This window comes from Hydra vulgaris, chromosome 08 (assembly GCF_038396675.1).
Source record: "Hydra vulgaris chromosome 08, alternate assembly HydraT2T_AEP".
Taxonomy (NCBI): Eukaryota; Metazoa; Cnidaria; class Hydrozoa; order Anthoathecata; family Hydridae; genus Hydra; species Hydra vulgaris.
In genome coordinates this window covers 10,718,995-10,743,668 of record NC_088927.1, presented here as the reverse complement: position 1 = coordinate 10,743,668, position 24,674 = coordinate 10,718,995, and the positions used below count along the sequence as shown (strand labels likewise).

The 24,674-nt window shown below is 29.0% G+C and overlaps 1 protein-coding gene across 1 annotated transcript in view; it reads left to right on the top strand.

Moving 5' to 3' along the window:
- The first annotated feature begins 7,934 nt into the window (after positions 1-7,934).
- The window catches only part of LOC136084168 (uncharacterized), a 38,349-nt gene continuing 21,609 nt past the window's right edge, over positions 7,935-24,674 (top strand). The window contains exon 1 of the mRNA XM_065804300.1: positions 7,935-8,551. Coding sequence (XP_065660372.1) covers positions 8,493-8,551 — 59 coding nt within the window. The 5' untranslated portion in view covers positions 7,935-8,492. The remainder of the gene's footprint in view (positions 8,552-24,674) is intronic.

Sequence of the window (24,674 nt, the reverse complement as noted above, 5' to 3'; positions counted from 1 at the left end):
GATTATATTGCTTACTCTTGAGTCCTTAACACAAGGAGGGGGTGAGTGGGAATAAAAGAGGAGTTGGGAAATTTAGTCCAGATCTGATTTAAAAAAATAAAAGGGGGAGGGGAATTTTTTATGTTACAATATAAATATTTTTAATAAAAAATATTATTATTTATAAATAAAAACTAATATTTTTTACGAAACACGCATAAAACTATTTAATTCTAGAATCACTTGCGGTCAAATGAGCATTTTCTAACAGCTTTTATAATAGTTATTTAAGATATACGCTGATATAAGCTTTATACTTTGATGAGAAATAAACAAAAAGCTCATTTTTGACAAATCAAGATTAACTTGGGCAGTGATTTTTAAAGCCTGTTTCCACCTCAGATTGGCAGTAAAGATATACAAATTTAAATCATAAATATAAAGTTCAAAATATACGAGGTAAATAAAAATATAGTTGCTTACAACTCCGAGACATGAATAAAATAAATACCAACTACAACAATATAATAACGTGTTAGTAAAAATAATCCGAGAAATATATCTTTATATTGCTCCAATTAAAATTAAAAATACAATACTGCTGATTTTTTGGAGGAGTGTTTAGATGTTTCACTATGAGTTAATTTACCACATTTCAGGATAATGTTAGTGTATAAATATGATAAAAACAAAACTTGTGTAAGATTGATAAAAAGAAATTCTTATTTGTAGTCATAGGAAGCTCGCAGAAGACTTAAGTCAGTCTTGTCATCGACTATCTATTTCTTAGACGTGTAATACACAAAAAAAATCAGTTGCATACGTGGTAAATATAAACGTGTTACTTGTATACCTTGTTATTAATATTATTTTTATTATCGATTTGTATTAAAAGTTAAGTTACATATATTTATTTATTTATTTAAATTTAAAAAAATTAAATTTAAATAAAAATCTTAAAGTTGCCTGTTGCACTTGTATTGTATTTACTTATATTTTGTTTAAAAAAGTGTGCTGTAAAATGCTCTGGAACCAGACTTAGTTTATGTTTAAACATGAAAAGTCTCTTTTGAAAAATATTTCTTTGGAATATATTAATGCGTTCATTTGTTCCAGTAAGGATTGAGGACGAGTAAATTTCCTTTTGTTGTATACTTGTCTTGAAACGTGTTTTTGACTTAAGTAAAGTGGTTGTCGTTCAAATTTGTGGTACTGCCCCATGCTCTATTGGCATACATGAGATAGCTATGTATGAATGAGAAGTAGATAAGTTTGAGATTTTTTTGTGACAAAATAGGTTTTGCCTTGTAAAGTAAACCTATGTTCTTTGATTTTTTTGTGTTTATGTAGTTTATGTGGGGTTTCCAGGAGAAGTGTTCATCAAATAGACCTCCTAAAAACATTGTATTCAGAACTCTTTTGATGGATATATTTTCTATATTAACTGTTGGTAGGTTCAGGGGTAATTTTATAATTTGTTGATTAGAGTGAAATAGTATATACTTAATTTTTTATATATTGAGTTACAGTTTATTTGCTTTAAACCATATGTTAACTTTTTTTAGTTCGGCATTTGTTTTTTCATAAAGATCTTCGATTATCTTTAACGAGTAAAATAAGTTTGTATCGTCGGCAAACATTATAGTTTTAAAGATATTAGAGACGTTTGAAAGATCGGTTATATAAATAAAAAACAAAAGCGGAGCAAGAATAGAGCTTTAGGTTACACCATATTTTGTTTTTAGTAATTTTGAGTTGCTTTTTCTACCTATAATAACACGCTGTTGTCTGTTATAAACCAATTTAAAGCTTGATTTTTTATATCATAGTTTTTCATTTTTGTAAGAAAAATCTCATGGTTGACAGTGTCAAATGCCTTTGACAAATCATTAAAGATCCCTAATATGAATTTTTTTTTCTAATGATCTACTTATCCTATTTGAGAGGTCAAGGATTGCATGCTCAGTTGAGTGTAACTTTTGCACTTAATGAACTACTTAATGAACAACTATGTTACATTATGTTACTAACATGTTATAAAGTTGAAAGGCAACAATGTACGGATAGTAAACCATTAGTTCACACGCCCTAGTGGAAATACTTCTTAAAAAAAAAAAAGTACACCAGAAACTGATTGTATTTTCTAAACCACAGTACTTTGTTCTATTATGACCTAGATTTTGAAAATATTTTGTCGACGTTTTTTAAAAAAAAAGGGTTAAACAGGCAGGTAATGATTTTCTGGTGTTCAAAATAGGTAACTTTCAGAGACGGTGCAAACTTTAATTATTGTAATATTGATACTAGTGTCAAATAAGAATGTATTGCATAATATAACAATGATAGGAGCCTGAAAACAATATTTACCTGTAGAATCAGAACCCACTGCCCTTAATGTGGAAACAAGGAAAAAAAAATCATTTTCGCAGTATCTTAAAATAAATCAAAAATTATCGATAAAATAAATTTATCTTTAAAAAACTTCTTGTCTTTCATAAATAGCGACAAGGAAGGTTTGAAACTCTCTATTTGAAGAGATTGTCGACTTTACGAGGTTATAACTGTAGAACGTTAAAACAGTTTTTTAGTAAGTTCAAATTTTACAGATGAATTTTTGTCGAGTTCATAATGGTATTGTTTTTTTTAAGTGGTATGATTGCCCCCTTCCCTAAAAAACATATAGTTTTTAGGGCCCTAATTTGAGGATAATATTGTTCCAAACTCTGATCACCATGATTTATTTTTAACATTTTATATATGCTAATGTAAAAATGCATATCTGGTGGATACGTATTTTAAAGAATAAAATTCTTGAAACTCATCCTTTAGTATATATTCAATGGCTTTTTAATTGGAGAATGGTTCAAATAACTCAAACTGATGCTTACCTTTATATTTATTTCAATTTAAAATCAATAAAAGTTTATAATAGATACGTATATATATTATAAGATTTTTAATCTTAAAACTGTTAAAGAAAGAATGTCGGTAGTTGTACGTAGCAGTGACTTGCGCCAGACTTTTTAAATAGTCTGTAAGATTAAATGAATCTTTTTATCCTAAAGCTGTTTAAAAATCATAATAAACAGATTCAGATGTCTGTTTATACTAAAAACAAAATCCATTATTTGGATTGGAAATTTACATAAGTGAAAGAAGTTCAAATGTATGCTTATAAGCGCATACACTTTGAGTGACACTAGTAGAAACAGTTAAGCATAAGAAGCTTTGTACTCGATATTGGTTGATTCATTTTTAGGTAACAAACTAAACCAAGACATGAAACTTTAACAGATTTTAAACATTTAGAGGAATTAAAAATGGAAATAATAAAGTAGTTGATAATAGCAATGTAAATATTTATCAGAATAACTATAAGCAATTGTCATGACAACAAAATACACATCAGATTTTGGAAAAAATAAAATACTAAAGACAACAAAAATTGATTATAGGAATTATAAACATTAACTATATTTTTTTAATAAAAAGTAGAATAATCTAGTTTTAAAGGTTGAGAATGAACTGAGAGCTTTTAGTTCATGAGGAAGGTTGTTCCAAGTTTTAATGCTTTGATATTTTATAGGTTTATGCCCGTATTTATGAGAGCAGTGCTTAGAGACAGGCAGGTTCAAATTACCATCGGAACGAAGGTGATAACGAGTGTTGGCACTTTTGGAAAAGAAATCGATGAAAGTTAAATGTAGGTTCTTGTGTTGGTGGTTCCAGACAAATTGGCAGTTTGAAAATTGAATGTAGTCACATAGTTTTAATACTTTAGAAGTTAGATAGAGCACATTAGAATTAAATTTAATATTCTGAAAATAAATAATTTTTATAGGCCTTGTTTTGGAGGTGGGATAACCTAATAAGAGCTTGTTGATGGGACTGCCCCATACTTAGCATGCTTACATTAGATGTGAGCCGAAAATAGCATGGTATATGTTCAAAAGTGTTTCAAGATTAACATAATGGCGAACTTTGGCCAACATACCATTAGATCTACTTAGTTTCATTGCTAAGTCTTCACAATGGGATAAAAAGAAAAGATTTGAGTCAATTTTTATACTAAGATATTTAATATTGTTAACAGGTTCAATTTTTTTGCCAATTAATCTAAAGTTCACGTGTTTATAGATTTTTGTTTTATTTGATTTAAAGATAATAAGTTTAGTTTTATTAGTGTTTAGAAAAAGTTGGTTGGAACAAAGCCACTGAACTAGATTGGCAAGATCATGGCTAATGTGTTTGTTAATTTTATTTAAGGATTTATTAAATAGCATTAGGTTAGTGTCATCAGCAAAGTGGTAAACAGTAGCAAACTTAATGGATGCATGAAGATTATTAAAATAAAGAAGGAAAAGCAGTGGTCCCTATACTGAACCCTGTGGAACACCATTGGAATATTTTACAAGAGTAGATTTTAAGTCATTAATAGTAACAAATTGTCTTTTATTGTTTAAGTATGAAGTAAACCATTTAAGGAGTACGCCTCTGATCCCATAATATTCTAATTTTTTTAACAAAATTGAATGATCTACTGTATCAAACGCTTTCTGTAAATCGACAAATACACCGCATACAAAATATTTATCATCGATTGCTTTTCTAATCAGTTCAGCCATTTCAATGAGAGCATGAGTTGTGGAGTGATTGGCACGAAATCCATACTGATGGGTGTAAAAAAGTTTAAATTTTTCAAGAAAAGCATAGAGCCTAATATGCATTGCCTTCTCAATTAGTTTACCTATATTAGAAAGCAAGGAGATGGGTCAATATTTTGTGAAATCTAGTATACTGCTTTTTTTAAATATTGGAATAACTTTGGCAGTTTTAAAAATATCTGGGAAAATACCACTTTTAAATGAGTTTTTTATAACAGTACAGAGAGGCTTTGAAATAACGTGTGGGACTAATTTAAGGAGGAATGTAGGTACGCTATTAGAACCGAGACTTTTTTTAGTTTTGAGCGTGTTTTTAACGAGACCAGATATTTCATTTTCAGTTACAGGATAAATAAAAAACGATTTAGCATTTGGAATGTTAAGAAAGTCACTAAATACGCGTTTTAGGGGTATGGCTTTGCTAAGTAGTTTGCTATGTATAGTGCTAAAAAAATTATTAGATATATTAGATACGGCAGTGTGATCAGTGATAAGATTTTCGTTCAATTTAAGTTTAAAAGATGTATTGTGTGTAGAAGGTCTAATATTAATGATTTCTTTTATTCCCTTCCAGGTGTTTTAACATTATTCAGATTATAATGAAAATACGTAGTAAAGTATGTTTTTTTGCTAAGTTTTAATAAATTGGAAATTTTGTTTCCATTAAAATTAAATTTTGTAAATAATTCATTTTTCTTATAAATAATTTTTGAATTTGTAAACTTCTTATAAAGTTTGTTTTTAACTGAGATATATTTAAGTCTTCCATACGTTATCCAAGGTTTTGATTTTAGTTTAATTTGTTGGTTGGTTAGTATTTTGTAAGGAGCATGTCGGTTTAAGATTTCATCAAATGTTTTTAAAATAAAAATCAAAGACTTATTAACATCATCATCTTTTTTAATGGAGAGCTCCCAGTTGACATCAGAAATATCTTCAATAAACAAACTGTTATCAAATTTTTTGAAGCATCGTCTGTAAGTTTTTACTTTTTTGGGGTGTTTGGGTATGCCAGGAATGCAAATAAATTGTGCCATGTGATCTGACATTGAAATCGTAAGGTTACCTGAGTATGGATCAGTTGAATGAAAGTTTGTGATTATGTTATCAATCAGCGTTTTAGATGTAGCAGTTATGCATGATGGTAAAATTATAGAAGGGCTTAGTGAGTAAGAAGTTAAAGAATCAAGATATGTAGAAACAGGGTTAGATTCATTGTGCTTAATATATCCATATTAAAATCACCCATTAGAAAGAGGTTTATTTTTTCGTTACTTAATTTTTCAAGTAGAGAAGTTAAGTGGGAAGAAGTAAACTCTTGGTGATTCATTGAGGGATGACGATAAATGCAGCCAATTATTATGTTTGATTCACAAGGTTTTTCGATTTCAACAAAAATAGACTCTAAATATTTAGATGAGTAAATCATAAGATCATAGCGAACTACGTAGTTAAAATTTGAGCGGATGTATAAAAGTGCTCCTCCTTTCTTAGCCTCAGTAGGACAATGCTCAATATTAAACCCTTTTATTTATATATCAGTTATAATTGTATCTTTTATATATAAATTAGATTCTGTAATACCTATTGCTAAGGGAAAATTATTAAGAGAGCTGATAAGAGTTCAGAGTTCGTCAATGTGGAATGGTAGAGAAGCGATGTTAAGATGAATGTATAGTTCTGAATTAGGAAGCATTGTTTTATTGAGATCAATAACGTCATAGTATTTCCAACTAACAGAACTGGGAAATTTATTTAGATCTTTAAAGATCTTTTTATGATTACTTGGAGTCTCAAAAGAGTTTAATGAACAAGTAGGTATATTCTTGCATCATAATGTTGACTTAAGCTCCAAGTTGGAAATCGAGCTGAAGGCCATACTCTTAAATAAACAACTTTGACAATAAAAATCTGACGAGTCATTTGAAAGAAGATTATAAGAGTACGCATCAATATGTTTTTGATATGTATGTGTATGTAGTAACAAGTGCTTTAGAGTTGTTTTATCAATGTGTTTTTATAATGATGTAAAGTGTTTTTTTATTGTTTGTGTATATGTTAATATGTGTTTTATAATTGTTTTGAAAATGTGTTTGAATATGTATATAAGGTATATATTTAACCTTATGTACATATTTAAACACATTTATTGTGTTTATAGTTGGTACATAGATTTATATTATGTTGTTTCCGTGTTTTCAAAGTGCTGTGACTTGGTAAACAGGTGGAGCAAGATTTTTCAACTTTGCCAGCCAAGTGATGTACTTATAACTGAGAGTTACACGATAGTGTTTAGTGTCAAACTGTTACTGCTTTTAGTCTATTTTCAAGCCATATATGCAATTTGTTTCATATCAATTTGATTTTTTGTCTTTAGCGCTATTTACTACATGATTTTGCTATAAATATTTTGGAATCATGATGTTCAAGCATAAATTATTTTGTAAAAGCTAACATGAAATAACCATTTTTAACAACTACTACTCTGGTAATTACAATAGCTTTTCTCTTTATGGTGCATTGACTTTCATTTTTTGTTTGTAATGTTTTTCTTACTTACTTATTTGTTACATTTTTTATTTTAGATTTATCAGATGATGTATTTATGTGGTAATAGAAGAACAAAATATTGCAAAGTTTTGTGAATTTTTTAAAAACGTTAACTAATAATTTTTTGAAGAAATGATGTTTAAGTTTGCAAAAAAGGGTTTACGACATTTTTTTTAACTTTGCTTTGTTAGCGGTATGTTTATTATTAGAATCGCAGGTTTTTTATAATTTTGTTTATTATTATTTGCTAAGCTGATTCTTTTCAAACATCTCTTAGCTGATATATATATATATATATATATTTATATATATATATTTTTTTTTTCATAAGTCATAAATTATTGTATAGTTTAATTTAAATTACAGTCTGTTATATATAAAAATTATTTGCGAGTGCTATTTAGAGTATTTTGAGAAAATTGTTTGACTCCTTAAAAAGTAAACAGGTTTTTATGAATAAGGTGAAGTCCCATACGTCCTGCATGTTGGTTATAGGTGCAAGAGGGAGAGGGGCGGCGGATTGGTATCATTATAATTTTAACTATGCTAAACTTGCTTGATTTGCAAAACAACAGTGGACCACTCAAAAAGTTTATGTAGGTTCATAATTTTACTGAGGTTAAAAATTTATTTAAATTCTTTTGAATCAGAGACATTTAAATGAAGGCTAGAAAATATCAATTCTATTTCATCTGAGTAGCATGTAATAATACTATGTTTAAAATGCATTTATTTTTTATTAAGGAAACAGCTCCGGTGATAGAAAAACTTCAGGTTGTAAAACCAAAGTTGAATAAAGTTGTTGTTGTTGTGGGAGCAACAGGAACTGGGAAATCTACTATTATCAATATATTATACAATGACTCTGTCTTAAAAGAAAACTTAAATCGACCATGTGAAATAGGAGCAACATCGAATTCGGTCACTAAAAAATCGTCGTGGTTATTTGACGCTCGAGATCTAACATTATATGTGGATACATTTGGGCTCAGCGATCCTCATCAGTCAGACTTTCAGATTGCATCAGACCTAAAGAAATTTTTAGAAGCATAAAAAGGTGGCGTCCACTGCCTTACTATCGTTTTAAGATACGCTCGCGTAAATCGTGAAGAACGAATAAATTTGGAAATAATTGGAAAACTGTTTGACAAAAGTTGGATAGACAATTGCATTGTTGTTGCAACATTCTACGATGGAGAAGTTAACTCTGTCACTCAGATAATTGATAAAAATGCTCATGAAAAAGCCTTCATTGCATGGACTCATAATGACGCAAAAACATCGGCATTTATTGAAGAAATGAAAGGAAACGTAGTTTTTACTGATAATTCATTGGGAAGGTACGAGGAAGCTAACAGGTATTGTATGAATTTTCATAAATCATACAAACAGTTCAAATAAACTTGTACAATTCTAATCAACAAACTTTAGATAAAAATATAAAAAAAAAATGACGTAAAAAATTGCAATAGCTAATTATTTCTATGTAATATTATATAAACTCTTTGATAAAAATACCTTTAGAAAACAGTAACCTATATGCCTATATATATTATTGCTTTAAATTATTCTAGCAGAAAGCAACCCGAAATACGGGTTATGGGCGGTCTGTTACTTAATTAAGTGGCTGTTTTCCACAGTTTAAAGTTGCGAAACCTTAACTTATACCCTTTTAGAAAAACGCTCAAATTAAAAAATTAAACCATCTGTAAAATTAAAATAAAAGGACGCGGAGGTAAAATAGTTCACCAATTATTTAACGTTATTTGAGTAATTTACAATTGACATTGGTCATACCAGTGTAAGGCAGAGCCATTTTCCTCAACATTACCAAGTTTAACACAATACATTTTTAGTTACCGACACAAAATAATAACACTTCATCATGTTTTAAATTGACGTAAAAGTAAAGCTAAATTCTTGTTATATTTTAATATCATGAATTTTGATTGTTAAGAATAATATAAAGTGTACGCAAAATATATATGAGTTAATAATGTTTTAGTATCCCCTTGATTCATGTTTCTTTAAAAAAGGAAATTGTCATTAAAACGTTAAATGCACACAACTAAAAATATTTATTATAAATAACAAGACAATTAAGTACAAAAACGTTTCAAACAAAAAAAATTTAATTTAAAATCAAATATGTGTATAACAAATTTAAAAAAATGTAAACGTTGAACTTTTATATTGCATTAATGCGTTATATGACAAACCTAAAATAAAAATTGTAATATATAACCAGACATAAAAGAAAAAAAAACAAAAAAAAAACTGGAAAACAATTTACCTGCTTTTCGGTAACCTGTTGTCATACACTTAAACTGCTGTCTTGATGCAGCTTGTTGGTGTTGTTTTATGACGCTATTTCATGTTGGCTTTTAGTAAATTTTAGTTAAGTTTAAAAGACATTACAATAGATTTAAAAAATTTTAATTAAATAGCAGAATAACAAATGCTTCAAAGAGCTAAACTAAAGACAATAAAGATAAAAAATCAAATTGAGACATAAATAAATTGCATTTATATAGCTAAACATATTGTCTCGACTTATAGCAAATTTTAAAAGCAGTGTTTTCAATAAATTAAACTACCAGTTAATCATTTTTAACAATAAAATGCAGCATCATGTCATGATGATTGGGTAATGAATCAATTTAACTATTTTTAAGTTTAATTGATGAAAAACAAATAAAGTTTAAATTAAAAAAGACAAAAACAAACTAAATATACAACAATATACTATTAAAAAAAATTACAAATTAAAAAAAAAAATTACTAAGTCGAAAAAAATAAAAATAAAAATCACTGAAGAAAAAGCGGCAACCAAATAGTTATAAATATCTTCACTGATAGAAGACATTTACAACCTTTTGGTTGCTGTTTTTTTTTCGGTGTCTCCCAACACCCCTGAAAGGTGAGCCCTTTATTTGAAAGATGACTCATGCTTAATTTGTTGATTTATTAAAATATTGGCGCAGTCGTGACCCTTGTATATGTATTTGTACAAATATTTAACAGCCTTAACAGACAAGCAAGCTTCAAGAATAATGTGAGCTTGATATTTCTTTGATAACCATGGATTGTAAGGTACCACCTAGCGGTTACCTACATTGTTACCTTTAATTAGCGTCCGGACTTTTTCGAATAAAATTCCGGTTTACGAAAAATTTTGAGAAATTTTCGATAAAAACTGAAAAATTCGGAAACGATAAAATATTATTTCTCGTTTCCGATTTTTTCGTAACGCCAAAATGAATAAAACCGGAATAAATATTTATAAATTTCTGTTCGAGTATTTTCGAAAAAAATCAATGTTTACAATAATTTTCTTTTTTGACGGCTATATTGTTAAATACCATTTTATTATTTCTCGTTTCCGAGTTTTTTCGCAACGCCAAAATGAATAAAACCGGAATGAATATTTACAAATTCCTGTTCAAGCATTTTTGAAAAAATTCATTGTTTACAATAATTTTCTTTTTTGACGACTATATTGTTAAATACCATTTTACTTAGTTTTACCTTTAAATTTTACAACAAATTTTTTATTGTTCTTTATTTATTTTTATGATTTATTTTTATTTTATTTTAATAAATAACTTTAGTTAAATTCACTTCTTACTTTTTTTGTGGTAAAAATTAAAATTTGGTGCAACCTTTGTTTAATAATTTCTAGACAATTGTTAATTCTAATTTAATTTTGTATAATCAGACAGTACAGAGACTTCCGGAATGGCGGACGCTTTTTTGTAACGAACTTTATAAATAAATTTAAAAAAATAAAGAAAGATAAAGAAAAAAGAATAAAATAAGAAAAATAAAAGTAAAGAGAATGAAGAAAAGAAAAAAAAGATATAAAAAAGCAAAAACTAAAAAAAAATTAAAAACCAAATTAAGCAAATTAGAAAAAGAAAAAAATTAGATAAGAAAAAGACAAAAAAACAAAGTTTAAGGAAAAAAAACATTCAAAGATGGAAAGTAATTTGGAAAGTAATTTGGAAAGTAAGATGGAAAGAAAATAAAAGAATTTTAAAAATATATAAAAACTGCTCCATTTATTAAGAAAGGAAAAAGAATATTTTTTAAGTTTTATTATTTTTGAAAGACTATTAGTATTTGCTTGATTTGATTTACTTTTTATTTTATTACTGTCATTTATTGAGAAAACTCTATATTTTTCGTGACTAAATGTTTGTGTGTAAGTGGGTGACACGTTTTTATTAGTGAGTATTATTGAAAAAATTTTGATTGTTTATTTATTGTTATTTTTTAATTAAATATTTATACTACTTTTATTTATATGATTACTGATATCAAGATTATTATATTTATTAAAACATTGTTACATTTTTTTTTGCAGTAATTGTTTAAGTTACATGGTAGGCTGTTACGTTTTGTCAGTACATAACTGTTTGTAACTTCCCTGTCTGCGCATTATATTCAATTGCTGTTTTAAAGTTGATATTGATTTATTATCATATAATTTTCTTATCATTCTTATAATTTATCATCATTATTACTATCATTGTTATTTGTATTATTATTGCTATTTCATGGTATTTACTTAAGATTAGTTTTTAAGTGTTTGTAAATGACCTCGATTGTAAGATCTTTTATCGAAAAAAAAAAATATATTAATAATAATTTCTAGTCAGTTACTAATTTTTAATTTTAATTCAATTTTATTAAAATTAAAATATTTCTAAGTTTGTTGTATATAAAGGATGAAGAAAATTTTCTTCGGTCTACTTTTGTTTTGATAAAGGCAAGAAGCCAAAAATTTGAAGAATATATTAAATAAAAAAAAACGTTTTGTTGTTCGTTAAAATTTTTGTGATAAAGTTTAAAAAATTATTAGTGAACTCAAATCAAAATGCCAAAATCAAATAATGCTTTCTGGAATTTCTTTGACAAGGAAATTGTTCCTAAATTAGACTACCCCTTTGCTGTATGTAGAAAGTGCGGACAAAAATTGAAAATGTAGCAATCTTCAACCTCCCGTGCCAGGTACCACCTTAAGTCAAAGCACCCACAAGACTTTGCAAAGTTGACCAAACTGATGGCTGAACGGGAGGAAAAAAGGGCTGAGGACCTCAAAGAAATCCATCAGGCAACTGTTGGCCTTGACGCGCTCAAGACATGGTAGCCCACTATACCCTTTCTCAGAATGAAAAAATGAAAGCCATGGGGTCTCGGAAAACTCTTGCAGAATATGGCCTTGGAAAGTACTCCTCTCAACACAAGAAAAAGTTGGAGGCTGACATGGAAATTATGAAGTTCATTGCCAGAACAGGTAAAAAATTTGTAAATTGTATTTTAAACAAAAGTACAATTTACAAATTGCGTTAGATTGAGATAAAAATTACCAGTAATTTTTAAAGAGATATATAATTTTTTATCAAACGCAATTAAAAAATTTTTTTAATGAGAACATAATAAGTCATATAGTTTTAAAAAGTTCAAAAAGCATTTCATATTCATTTTAAATTAATCTAAAATGTTTTAATAAGTTGGATAGCATAAATCTAGAAAATGCCTCAGGTTTTGTAATATGGATAGCATTTTTCTATTTTAAGGATTTGCCTTTGAAGTTGCAAGTAACCCAGCCTTAAGAGACTTTGTCAAGTACTTCAATCCTAGGGTGTCAATTAAGGAACCAACCACTTTTAAGAAGTACAAGTTGCCACTTTTGTATTCAGCTGTCATGGGTGTAATTAAGTCTGAATTGGAAATGGATCTTCCAGATTGCAGAGGTGTGGCACTGACTACTGCCTGTTGGACCTCCAAAGATGAAGATCCATTTATTTCACTTACCCTTCACTACATCAGTAAGGAATTTAGTTTGAAAAAGTTTATTTTGAATTTTGACATCTTTACTGGTCACCATACATCCTGCATGATTGCCAAGGTAAGTTTTTTTAATTTTTTTTCCAAAAATTGTAACGCTTTTTAAAAATATTTTATCTATTTTCAAAATATAATATTTTTTTTTTTTCCAAAAATTTTAACGCTATTTAAAAATATTTTATCTATTTTCAAAAACATAATATTTATTTTTTTTCCAAAAATTTTAACGCTTTTTAAAAATATTTTATCCATTTTCAAAAATATAATATTATGTTAAAAACTAAAATGATCAACTCATCGTTCAATTCATGTTATTCAAAAATATCTTGAACAAATTAAAAGTTTCTAAAAAAACATAGGATCTTGATGAAATGATGGCTGAATACCCTGTTTTGAAAGATGTCAATCAACTAATAGGAATACTTTTTACGAACACCTACTTTTGAAAATAGGTTTATTTTCTAATAGAAATATTGAACGTAAATAAATAATAGCCAATAATTTTAGTAAAGTATTTTTTACTTTAGTTTCAATTTTTTTACAGGATGTTATTCCATCAAATAATGACTTTGAATTGATGCAAGGAATACTCCCAGCTCTTAAGTTATTGAAACTCGTTAGTGATAAGCTCTCAACAGACAGTGAACCTGTCATGCATATTGTCATGATCATCATTTACAAAATGACAAAGTACTTTCAGTCATTGAAGGCTGAGCCAGAAACGCACTTTGTTGCTGCAGTTGTTAGAAGATTTTGCAAAGAACTGGTGGAACAGATAAATCAACAGTCAAGATTTAATGACATGGGAAAGCACACCACTGCCTACATCATGGGAAACTTGTTCCACCCTCACTAACGCGGTCTTCTTCTTAAAGAGTACAAGCTGTATGAGGAGGTTGTCAGCAAGTTCGTAGATGAGTATCCTTCTACCCAAGCTTTTTATGAGCAAAGACAGGAATCTACTAATTTGAGTGACTTTGATATTGTGGTGAATGACAACGAATTTATGGAGGAAGTGGAAACATTGTGGCAAAATCAAGAACCACACAATATATTAGGTAAATCTATTTTAAAATTAAATATACCCCAAATCGGAAAAATTTTAAGCGATAATGTCATGTCATTTTTTCTGACATCGGATCTAAAAAAATTGTTTATTGCATGAAGTAAAAAGTTTTACTATTTTTTAAGATATATGAAAATAAACTTTTTTCTGATATAATATAACCAGAGAAAAAACCATTGTTTAGATCGAGTTAAAACAAGTTCAATTTTAAAAGAAATATTTTCTTTCAGCCAACAAAAGCCATCTCTGCAGAGTGAGTTTGATGCTTATCAAGCAATGCCTCAAGCAGCAGACAGACAAAAGGTAGACCCATTACAATGGTGGAAAGCAAACAAAGGACATCTGACTCTACTGGCAGAAGTGGCTTTGTGTCCCAGCAGCTTCAAGCAGTAGTAAAAGACTCTTTTCACAGAGTGGAAACATCATCAGTGCAAAAAGGCAGAACTTGAATCCTTCCACCTCCAAGAAATTAACCTTCATCAAGGTCAACTACAAGTTGGTGGTTAAAAAAATTAAGGTCAAACTGTTGAATGATGAAGAGAGAGAAGAGGCCGACGCAATGATGGAAGAGGAAGTCAAAGAGAAGGAGGATAGCCCCAAACCACCAGAAGCATCATCAACCCCAAAACCTCTAAAGAGAAATAAATTATCAGAACAAGGTTCACAACAAAAAAATGGAAGAGTGTCCATTAGACCATAGAATTTGTTCCAAACCCAGTCAAAAGCCAGAGAAGGTCAAAGCTCAAATGCGGAGATCCTTTAAGTGATATAAAAGATTAAAACTGATTAATTATTACAATAAATAAAGTTTGTTTTATCACAAAATATTTTTTTTATTTCTGTAAAAAGCTGTGGAACTAAAAACTAACAATTAGAACTGTTAATTAATGCCTTAGACTTTTAGTGTCCTATAAGCAAGTTACTTCAAAAATGTTGTGGATTAAAGTAAAAAAAGTTCGACAAAAAAGGATAAACTTACAATTTTTTGACACAGTATGATTGCCGAAACATTACAAACATTCTCAAAAAATTTAATAAGTTTCCGACTTACGAGAAAGATTTTTTTTCTCGAAACAGATTTTTACCGTGAGTCGCAATAATAATTTTATTCCGTTCCATTCCGAACTATGTTTTATCGAATCGAAAGTCCGGACACTACCTTTTATATTGATAACCAAACCAATATCACAACATCTAGAGCGTGGATAACCATTATAAACTGCTACTTTGTTAGCATTAAATTTTTTAGGATAGTTTTTGATGCACACCCCATCTTTCATGCAGGGAGAATTTGGATTCAGTATGCCAAATGGACCGTGAATCATGCAAGTTTTAACAACGTCATAAAGGTCTCGATTAACAATCAGATCTCGAATTTCTGCAGATAATAAATTATTGATATCATGTGCTGTTTCAAGCTTATCATCATTTGCAAAGTAAAGTAAAATATGAACATATGGCAAACCACGCTTTTGAAACTCAATAACCTAAACATTTGTCATAACTTTCCCTAATACACCGTGCTTAAAAATGTCATTGAGAAGGCTATTTAATTTGAGTTTAAATACTTGAATAACCAAGTCAGGTCTATCATTAGCTGTCTGACCTGGATATAAATTTTCAGTTATCTCGCGCCATTTTGGATTGCAAATGAAATTAATGAAAAGACTGGTTTACCCTACTTTTAAGTTATAGCCATAGCATCTTCAAAGTTTTCTTTTAAAGCTCTAGGACTTTCTACATAAGCTGATGGCAAAACTACAGCACGCCCTGGTCTAACATTATGATCATTTCAAAGGTTGCTTTCATGTTTGTGTAAGACATCATATTGTTCGCTTCTCAGTTTGTTTTGGTTATTTCAGATGAAAACAAGGCGCTGGCCTTCAATTTTAACATACGCATCAACAGCATTTTACTGAAACAGTTTTTTGCCATTTAAGAGTGAAGAAAAAAATTGTCTAACTGAAAGATTTTAATTGTAATACTGAGATAACGTAACATGATTTCTAACCAATGTAGCACGTTCAGGGTTGTGAACCAATTGATTATACCAACCAGCATAACCCCTCGGAAAAAATAGAGGATAAACCATAGGATCTAAGTTCTAAGATCAGAACCACAGGATCTAAGTTTAAGATCATAAGATCAGACATACTTGATAAAGTTTTAAGAGGATGACCACATGGGTAAATAACAACATCCCTGGAAGCAGGTGGTGCACCACCTTCACCAACAAATACAACTGCAACTTCATCATGTGAAGGGAGATTACAGCGATGTCTATCTTGCCCTTCAAGTAAAGACATTTTTATAACCAACACTGAATGACCTTCCAGAGCTGCTCAACGAATTTCTTCATCTTCCACTTCAGCCGTGTTTTTAAATGCAAGAGCAAATGGGTTCTCTTAACTAATAGTAGTCTGCAATAGAAACATTAAATCATTTAAGCAAAGATTATTACCACGTTGTTGCATTCTAAAATTTACTGCTGCAAGTGGATCATAGATGTATAATTGACAGTATGTCGGCGGAACATCTTGATTTGGTCTAAAATTACTTATACGATGAAAAACTTGACCACATGTTTTAAAAGATGGCAGGCCATTATTCATGGGTTGAACTACATTAGCTGCAAATGAAGCAAAAGAAAAACAGGCATGATAATTTCTAATATATTTAAAAAAATTCAGTTTATCATTTCTATCTGCATAGTTTTCTTTAAATAAATCTTCTAAATCTAGTGGAAATGATGAAGGTTGCAACAAAACTACCTTTCCATTATGGCAACATAAAAAATGTGTTTCTTCAGGAAATTTCTTTGCACCATAATGCTGACAAATTTAATTCATTTTTCCTTAATAATTATAGTCTGGAATAGTATTACTTCTTGCAATACAATGCATTCTTTTGTATCTAGCAGCAATTCTAGCATTTTGTCGACAATTAAAATCTACTCTCCTTAGCCTATTTCTTTTATTTCTGCGACGATTATTTTCAACTCGCCTAACCAAGCTCTCCTCATTTGGGTTTAAATTATTTGCTGTTTGCGGAGCAGCATTTTTAGCGTTTTGCCGATTATTAATTTCATCTCGCCTAAGCCTATCTTTTTCGTTTCTGCGATGATTAACTTGCCTATTAACAATTCCATTTTCTAAACTAACATATGCTTTTTACCTAATATCGTCCATTTAAACCTCATTTTTAATTGAAAGCAGTAACAAAAAATCTTAAACGAATCCTGAAGATTGCGATCTTTCATATATAACCTTTTTTCTACTCTAAATAGCACTCGCAAATAATTTTTATATATAACAGACTGTCATTTAAATTAAACTATACAATAATCTTATGACTTTAAAAAAAAAATATATATATATATATATATATATATATATATATATATATATATATATATATATATATATATATATAAATCAGCTAAGAGATGTTTGAAAAGAATCAGCTTAGCAAATAATAATAAACAAAATTATAAAAAACCTGCGATTCTAATAATAAACATACCGCTAACAAAGCAAAGTTAAAAAAAATGTCGTAAACCCTTTTTTGCAAACTTAAACATCATATCTTCAAAAAATTATTAGTTAACGTTTTTAAAAAATTCACAAAACTTTGCAATATTTTGTTCTTCTATTACCACATAAATACATCATCTGATAAATCTAAAATAAAAAATGTAACAAATAAGTAAGTAAGAAAAACATTACAAACAAAAAATGAAAGTCAATGCACCATAAAGAGAAAAGCTATTGTAATTACCAGAGTAGTAGTTGTTAAAAATGGTTATTTCATGTTAGCTTTTACAAAATAATTTATGCTTGAACATCATGATTCCAAAATATTTATAGCAAAATCATGTAGTAAATAGCGCTAAAGACAAAAAATCAAATTGATATGAAACAAATTGCATATATGGCTTGAAAATAGACTAAAAGCAGTAACAGTTTGACACTAAACACTATCGTGTAACTCTCAGTTATAAGTACATCACTTGGCTGGCAAAGTTGAAAAATCTTGCTCCACCTGTTTACCAAGTCACAGCACTTTGAAAACACGGAAACAACATAATATAAATCTATGTACCAACTATAAACACAATAAATGTGTTTAAATATGTACATAAGGTTAAATATATACCTTATATACATATTCAAACACATTTTCAAAACAATTATAAAACACATATTAACATATACACAAACAATAAAAAAACACTTTACATCATTATAAAAACACATTGATAAAACAACTCTAAAGCACTTGTTACTACATACACATACATATCAAAAACATATTGATGCGTACTCTTATAATCTTCTTTCAAATGACTCGTCAGATTTTTATTGTCAAAGTTGTTTATTTAAGAGTATGGCCTTCAGCTCGATTTCCAACTTGGAGCTTAAGTCAACATTATGATGCAAGAATATACCTACTTGTTCATTAAACTCTTTTGAGACTCCAAGTAATCATAAAAAGATCTTTAAAGATCTAAATAAATTTCCCAGTTCTGTTAGTTGGAAATACTATGACGTTATTGATCTCAATAAAACAATGCTTCCTAATTCAGAACTATACATTCATCTTAACATCGCTTCTCTACCATTCCACATTGACGAACTCTGAACTCTTATCAGCTCTCTTAATAATTTTCCCTTAGCAATAGGTATTACAGAATCTAATTTATATATAAAAGATACAATTATAACTGATATATAAATAAAAGGGTTTAATATTGAGCATTGTCCTACTGAGGCTAAGAAAGGAGGAGCACTTTTATACATCCGCTCAAATTTTAACTACGTAGTTCGCTATGATCTTATGATTTACTCATCTAAATATTTAGAGTCTATTTTTGTTGAAATCGAAAAACCTTGTGAATCAAACATAATAATTGGCTGCATTTATCGTCATCCCTCAATGAATCACCAAGAGTTTACTTCTTCCCACTTAACTTCTCTACTTGAAAAATTAAGTAACGAAAAAATAAACCTCTTTCTAATGGGTGATTTTAATATGGATATATTAAGCACAATGAATCTAACCCTGTTTCTACATATCTTGATTCTTTAACTTCTTACTCACTAAGCCCTTCTATAATTTTACCATCATGCATAACTGCTACATCTAAAACGCTGATTGATAACATAATCACAAACTTTCATTCAACTGATCCATACTCAGGTAACCTTACGATTTCAATGTCAGATCACATGGCACAATTTATTTGCATTCCTGGCATACCCAAACACCCCAAAAAAGTAAAAACTTACAGACGATGCTTCAAAAAATTTGATAACAGTTTGTTTATTGAAGATATTTCTGATGTCAACTGGGAGCTCTCCATTAAAAAAGATGATGATGTTAATAAGTCTTTGATTTTTATTTTAAAAACATTTGATGAAATCTTAAACCGACATGCTCCTTACAAAATACTAACCAACCAACAAATTAAACTAAAATCAAAACCTTGGATAACGTATGGAAGACTTAAATATATCTCAGTTAAAAACAAACTTTATAAGAAGTTTACAAATTCAAAAATTATTTATAAGAAAAATGAATTATTTACAAAATTTAATTTTAATGGAAACAAAATTTCCAATTTATTAAAACTTAGCAAAAAAACATACTTTACTACGTATTTTCATTATAATCTGAATAATGTTAAAACACCTGGAAGGGAATAAAAGAAATCATTAATATTAGACCTTCTACACACAATACATCTTTTAAACTTAAATTGAACGAAAATCTTATCACTGATCACACTGCCGTATCTAATATATCTAATAATTTTTTTAGCACTATACATAGCAAACTACTTAGCAAAGCCATACCCCTAAAACGCGTATTTAGTGACTTTCTTAACATTCCAAATGCTAAATCGTTTTTTATTTATCCTGTAACTGAAAATGAAATATCTGGTCTCGTTAAAAACACGCTCAAAACTAAAAAAAGTCTCGGTTCTAATAGCGTACCTACATTCCTCCTTAAATTAGTCCCACACGTTATTTCAAAGCCTCTCTGTACTGTTATAAAAAACTCATTTAAAAGTGGTATTTTCCCAGATATTTTTAAAACTGCCAAAGTTATTCCAATATTTAAAAAAAGCAGTATACTAGATTTCACAAAATATTGACCCATCTCCTTGCTTTCTAATATAGGTAAACTAATTGAGAAGGCAATGCATATTAGGCTCTATGCTTTTCTTGAAAAATTTAAACTTTTTTACACCCATCAGTATGGATTTCGTGCCAATCACTCCACAACTCATGCTCTCATTGAAATGGCTGAACTGATTAGAAAAGCAATCGATGATAAATATTTTGTATGCGGTGTATTTGTCGATTTACAGAAAGCGTTTGATACAGTAGATCATTCAATTTTGTTAAAAAAATTAGAATATTATGGGATCAGAGGCGTACTCCTTAAATGGTTTACTTCATACTTAAACAATAAAAGACAATTTGTTACTATTAATGACTTAAAATCTACTCTTGTAAAATATTCCAATGGTGTTCCACAGGGTTCAGTATAGGGACCACTGCTTTTCCTTCTTTATTTTAATAATCTTCATGCATCCATTAAGTTTGCTACTGTTTACCACTTTGCTGATGACACTAACCTAATGCTATTTAATAAATCCTTAAATAAAATTAACAAACACATTAGCCATGATCTTGCCAATCTAGTTCAGTGGCTTTGTTCCAACCAACTTTTTCTAAACACTAATAAAACTAAACTTATTATCTTTAAATCAAATAAAACAAAAATCTATAAACACGTGAACTTTAGATTAATTGGCAAAAAAATTGAACCTGTTAACAATATTAAATATCTTAGTATAAAAATTGACTCAAATCTTTTCTTTTTATCCCATTGTGAAGACTTAGCAATGAAACTAAGTAGATCTAATGGTATGTTGGCCAAAGTTCGCCATTATGTTAATCTTGAAACACTTTTGAACATATACCATGCTATTTTCGGCTCACATCTAATGTAAGCATGCTAAGTATGGGGCAGTCCCATCAACAAGCTCTTATTAGGTTATCCCACCTCCAAAACAAGGCCTATAAAAATTATTTATTTTCAGAATATTAAATTTAATTCTAATGTGCTCTATCTAACTTCTAAAGTATTAAAACTATGTGACTACATTCAATTTTCAAACTGCCAATTTGTCTGGAACCACCAACACAAGAACCTACATTTAACTTTCATCGATTTCTTTTCCAAAAGTGCCAACACTCGTTATCACCTTCGTTCCGATGGTAATTTGAACCTGCCTGTCTCTAAGCACTGCTCTCATAAATACGGGCATAAACCTATAAAATATCAAAGCATTAAAACTTGGAACAACCTTCCTCATGAACTAAAAGCTCTCAGTTCATTCTCAACCTTTAAAACTAGATTATTCTACTTTTTATTAAAAAAATATAGTTAATGTTTATAATTCCTATAATCAATTTTTGTTGTCTTTAGTATTTTATTTTTTCCAAAATCTGATGTGTATTTTGTTGTCATGACAATTGCTTATAGTTATTCTGATAAATATTTACATTGCTATTATCAACTACTTTTAACTATTTCTACTAATATTAATATTGTTATTATTATTATTACAATTGTTATTATTGTTATTATTATTGTTATTATTATTGTTGTTATTAGTAGTAGTGTTATTAACACCGTTATTTTTATGACATAAAGTTATTATAACACCGTTTTTTTTATGTTTTAAAGTTTATTATAACATAATATTATATATTAAGAAAAATAGCATTATATTTAATTGAATTTGATATTATTAACAATATCAGGTGTTGTTTTTATATTAGTAAATTTACTATTTGTAAACATTCTTGAATGTAAAATCTCATTTCCGAAATTAATTATTTATTGATTTAAAAAAAAAGCATATATCCAAACAATAAACGTGTGCAATCTAAAATTTAAAAAATGACGCGAGAAAAGTTAAAAAGATTCAAAGTAAACAAAATATATATTTACAAACAATACTTTTACCTTCTCTTTTTTTTCATAAGAACTGTTTTCCTTATAAGAACAATTAACCTTTTCATGCAATAACAGGTGACATGCCATGTCGGTGTTGGCACTAACACAATTTTAATTTATTTTTCTAAATTTTCTAAAAAAGGACGAAAATAGTTAATAGCCTCACAGAAATTTCAAGGTAGTAATAACCATTTTTCGGAAATAGCATTAGATTAACTTTAATTAACATCCATAAACCTATATTCCTTCTCAAAAATAAAAATTTAAAAAAAAGACTGCTAAAAGAAAAACTAAAACAAACAAAATATGAACGATTTAAAAAATTTAAATTCTTTCTCCTTTATCTAATAAAAATGTATATACAACTATTTTATATACCTACTTCAATTATAATATGATCTAAACGATGATTATTTATCTTAGTTTGATTCGTTTTGAAATATATCTAAACTAATAATTAAATTCCAATAGGAATAAAGTTTTAACTCGCTTCAGAGATCTTTCTCGAATGACCGCGTAAATTTTGAAAACGCGCGCTTTCAAAGCCTAGTAACTAATGAAACTACGTTAAACATTAAACGTTTCTGTAGCAATTATATTAAGATAAGAAAAAATTGAAATAAAGCGAGAAAAAGCGAGTTTTATTTGATTAGATTTTATAACGGAGGAACCATTTTAGTCTCACTGAAACAAAAAATCTGTCTCATTGAAAAAAAAAAATTTAATATGTAAAACAAGAGCCTTTCTTGATAATAAATGGCGCAAAATGCTTTACTTAAGTCTCGTTCATAGTCATCTCTGATACGCTATTATTATATGGGCCAACACACATAATATTATATTTATAAAATTAAAAAGCTTACAAAACTACGCATGCGAAGCAATGAATTAGTTAAAGAGATTAGAAAAATCTTTTCCTGTGCTGATATAAATGCATGTGTTAAATCAATCAAAGTTTAACTTATTTCAAAAGATTATATTTATAAACAGATATAAGAACAACTTGCTGCCAAATGTGTTTTCTAAGATTCATACAGAAGCTTTTTCTCAAAATAATAATTATAGCTCAAATACGAATCACAGCTAATGCTTTAGCTAAAACTGTAGTTGGTAATTTTTCGATAAGAAATAAATATCAAAGTTTTAGACAACCTGATTAAACCTTATTTTTTGCATTCTTGTTTTACTATAAGTTTGTCATTGTCTTAAAAAAGGTTTTTTCGGCAAGGATCTTTTTTGCCGGATGCGCGTTAAGCAGATATTTTAAATTCAGGAATATTTATATATATATATATATATATATATATATATATATATATATATATACAGTATTGGACAAAACATTTGCAACCAACATCGAACAATGCTAAAAAGTGTTCCTAATTTTACATGTCTTAAAAACGAAACGAACTATACTACAACAGCAAACAGTTCAGGAGTCAGGAGTCATAGTATGCCATGACATTAGCAATCAGCTGACAGGTGACAGCACACAATTAAAAATTTCGTTGACAAGTGCTATTTTGCAGCGGACAAAACTAGTCCAACTTTTTTGGTTTGTTTCATTTTCTTAAGTCTGGTCTGTGTCAACGTAACGGAAGTTTTTTAATAATTAAAGGAAGTATTGAGAAGTTTCCAGAAGCATGTAGAAGCTTCGAGAAGTTTCCAGAAGAAGCATCTGGAAGCATCCGGTAGCATTCAGAAATATCCAAAAACATTTAGAATCATTTAGACGCATCCAAACGCATCCAGAAGCGTCCGGAAGCATCGAAAAGAAGCATCTAGAATCTTCCAGAACAGAGTCACACAGGTTCTATTTACTATATAAGAGACATGTAAATCGACATGTAATTCAGTCAGTATATAGAAGTCAATCAGTAAGTGAGTTTTATCGAAATGTTTTATCGAAGAACATCAATACAAGAAGTGAAATACAACAAGTGTTTCATTACATCAATACAGTCCACATCCAACCAAGACGTTGTGTTCCACAGAACATTATTGTGTCATCACAAGGTAAATGTAACACGGTAAGCCTTGAGAAGCGTAATTATTTATTTTTATTATTTTTGAGACTTCAAGTGCAAAAATGGCTCCTGACAGTCTTGGATTGGAACTAAGAAAGAAAATTATTGGCGATTACGAAAGTGGAATGTCACAAAAAAGTATTTGTAATAAATATCGCGTCAAAAAATGGACCGTATCAAGACTATGTTCCAAATATTGTTCTACGGGGAAGTTGCCAGCAGATAACAAAGGTGAATGACCGCGTTCCACCACTTCCAAAGCAGATTCTATGATCGTCAAATCCGTCAAAAAGGATCCCTGGATATCATCAGTCGAGATACAAAAGCAATTAGAGCTGCCTGTATCGGACCGAACAATCAGACGACGTGCTGTTGAAGCCGGATTGTTTTCTCAACGCCCTGCAAAGAAATCGCTGATTTCACTAAAAAACCAGAAGAAAAGACTCCTGTTTGCTACATCTCATATTGACTGGAATGTGCAGAAGTGGCAAACTGTCCTGT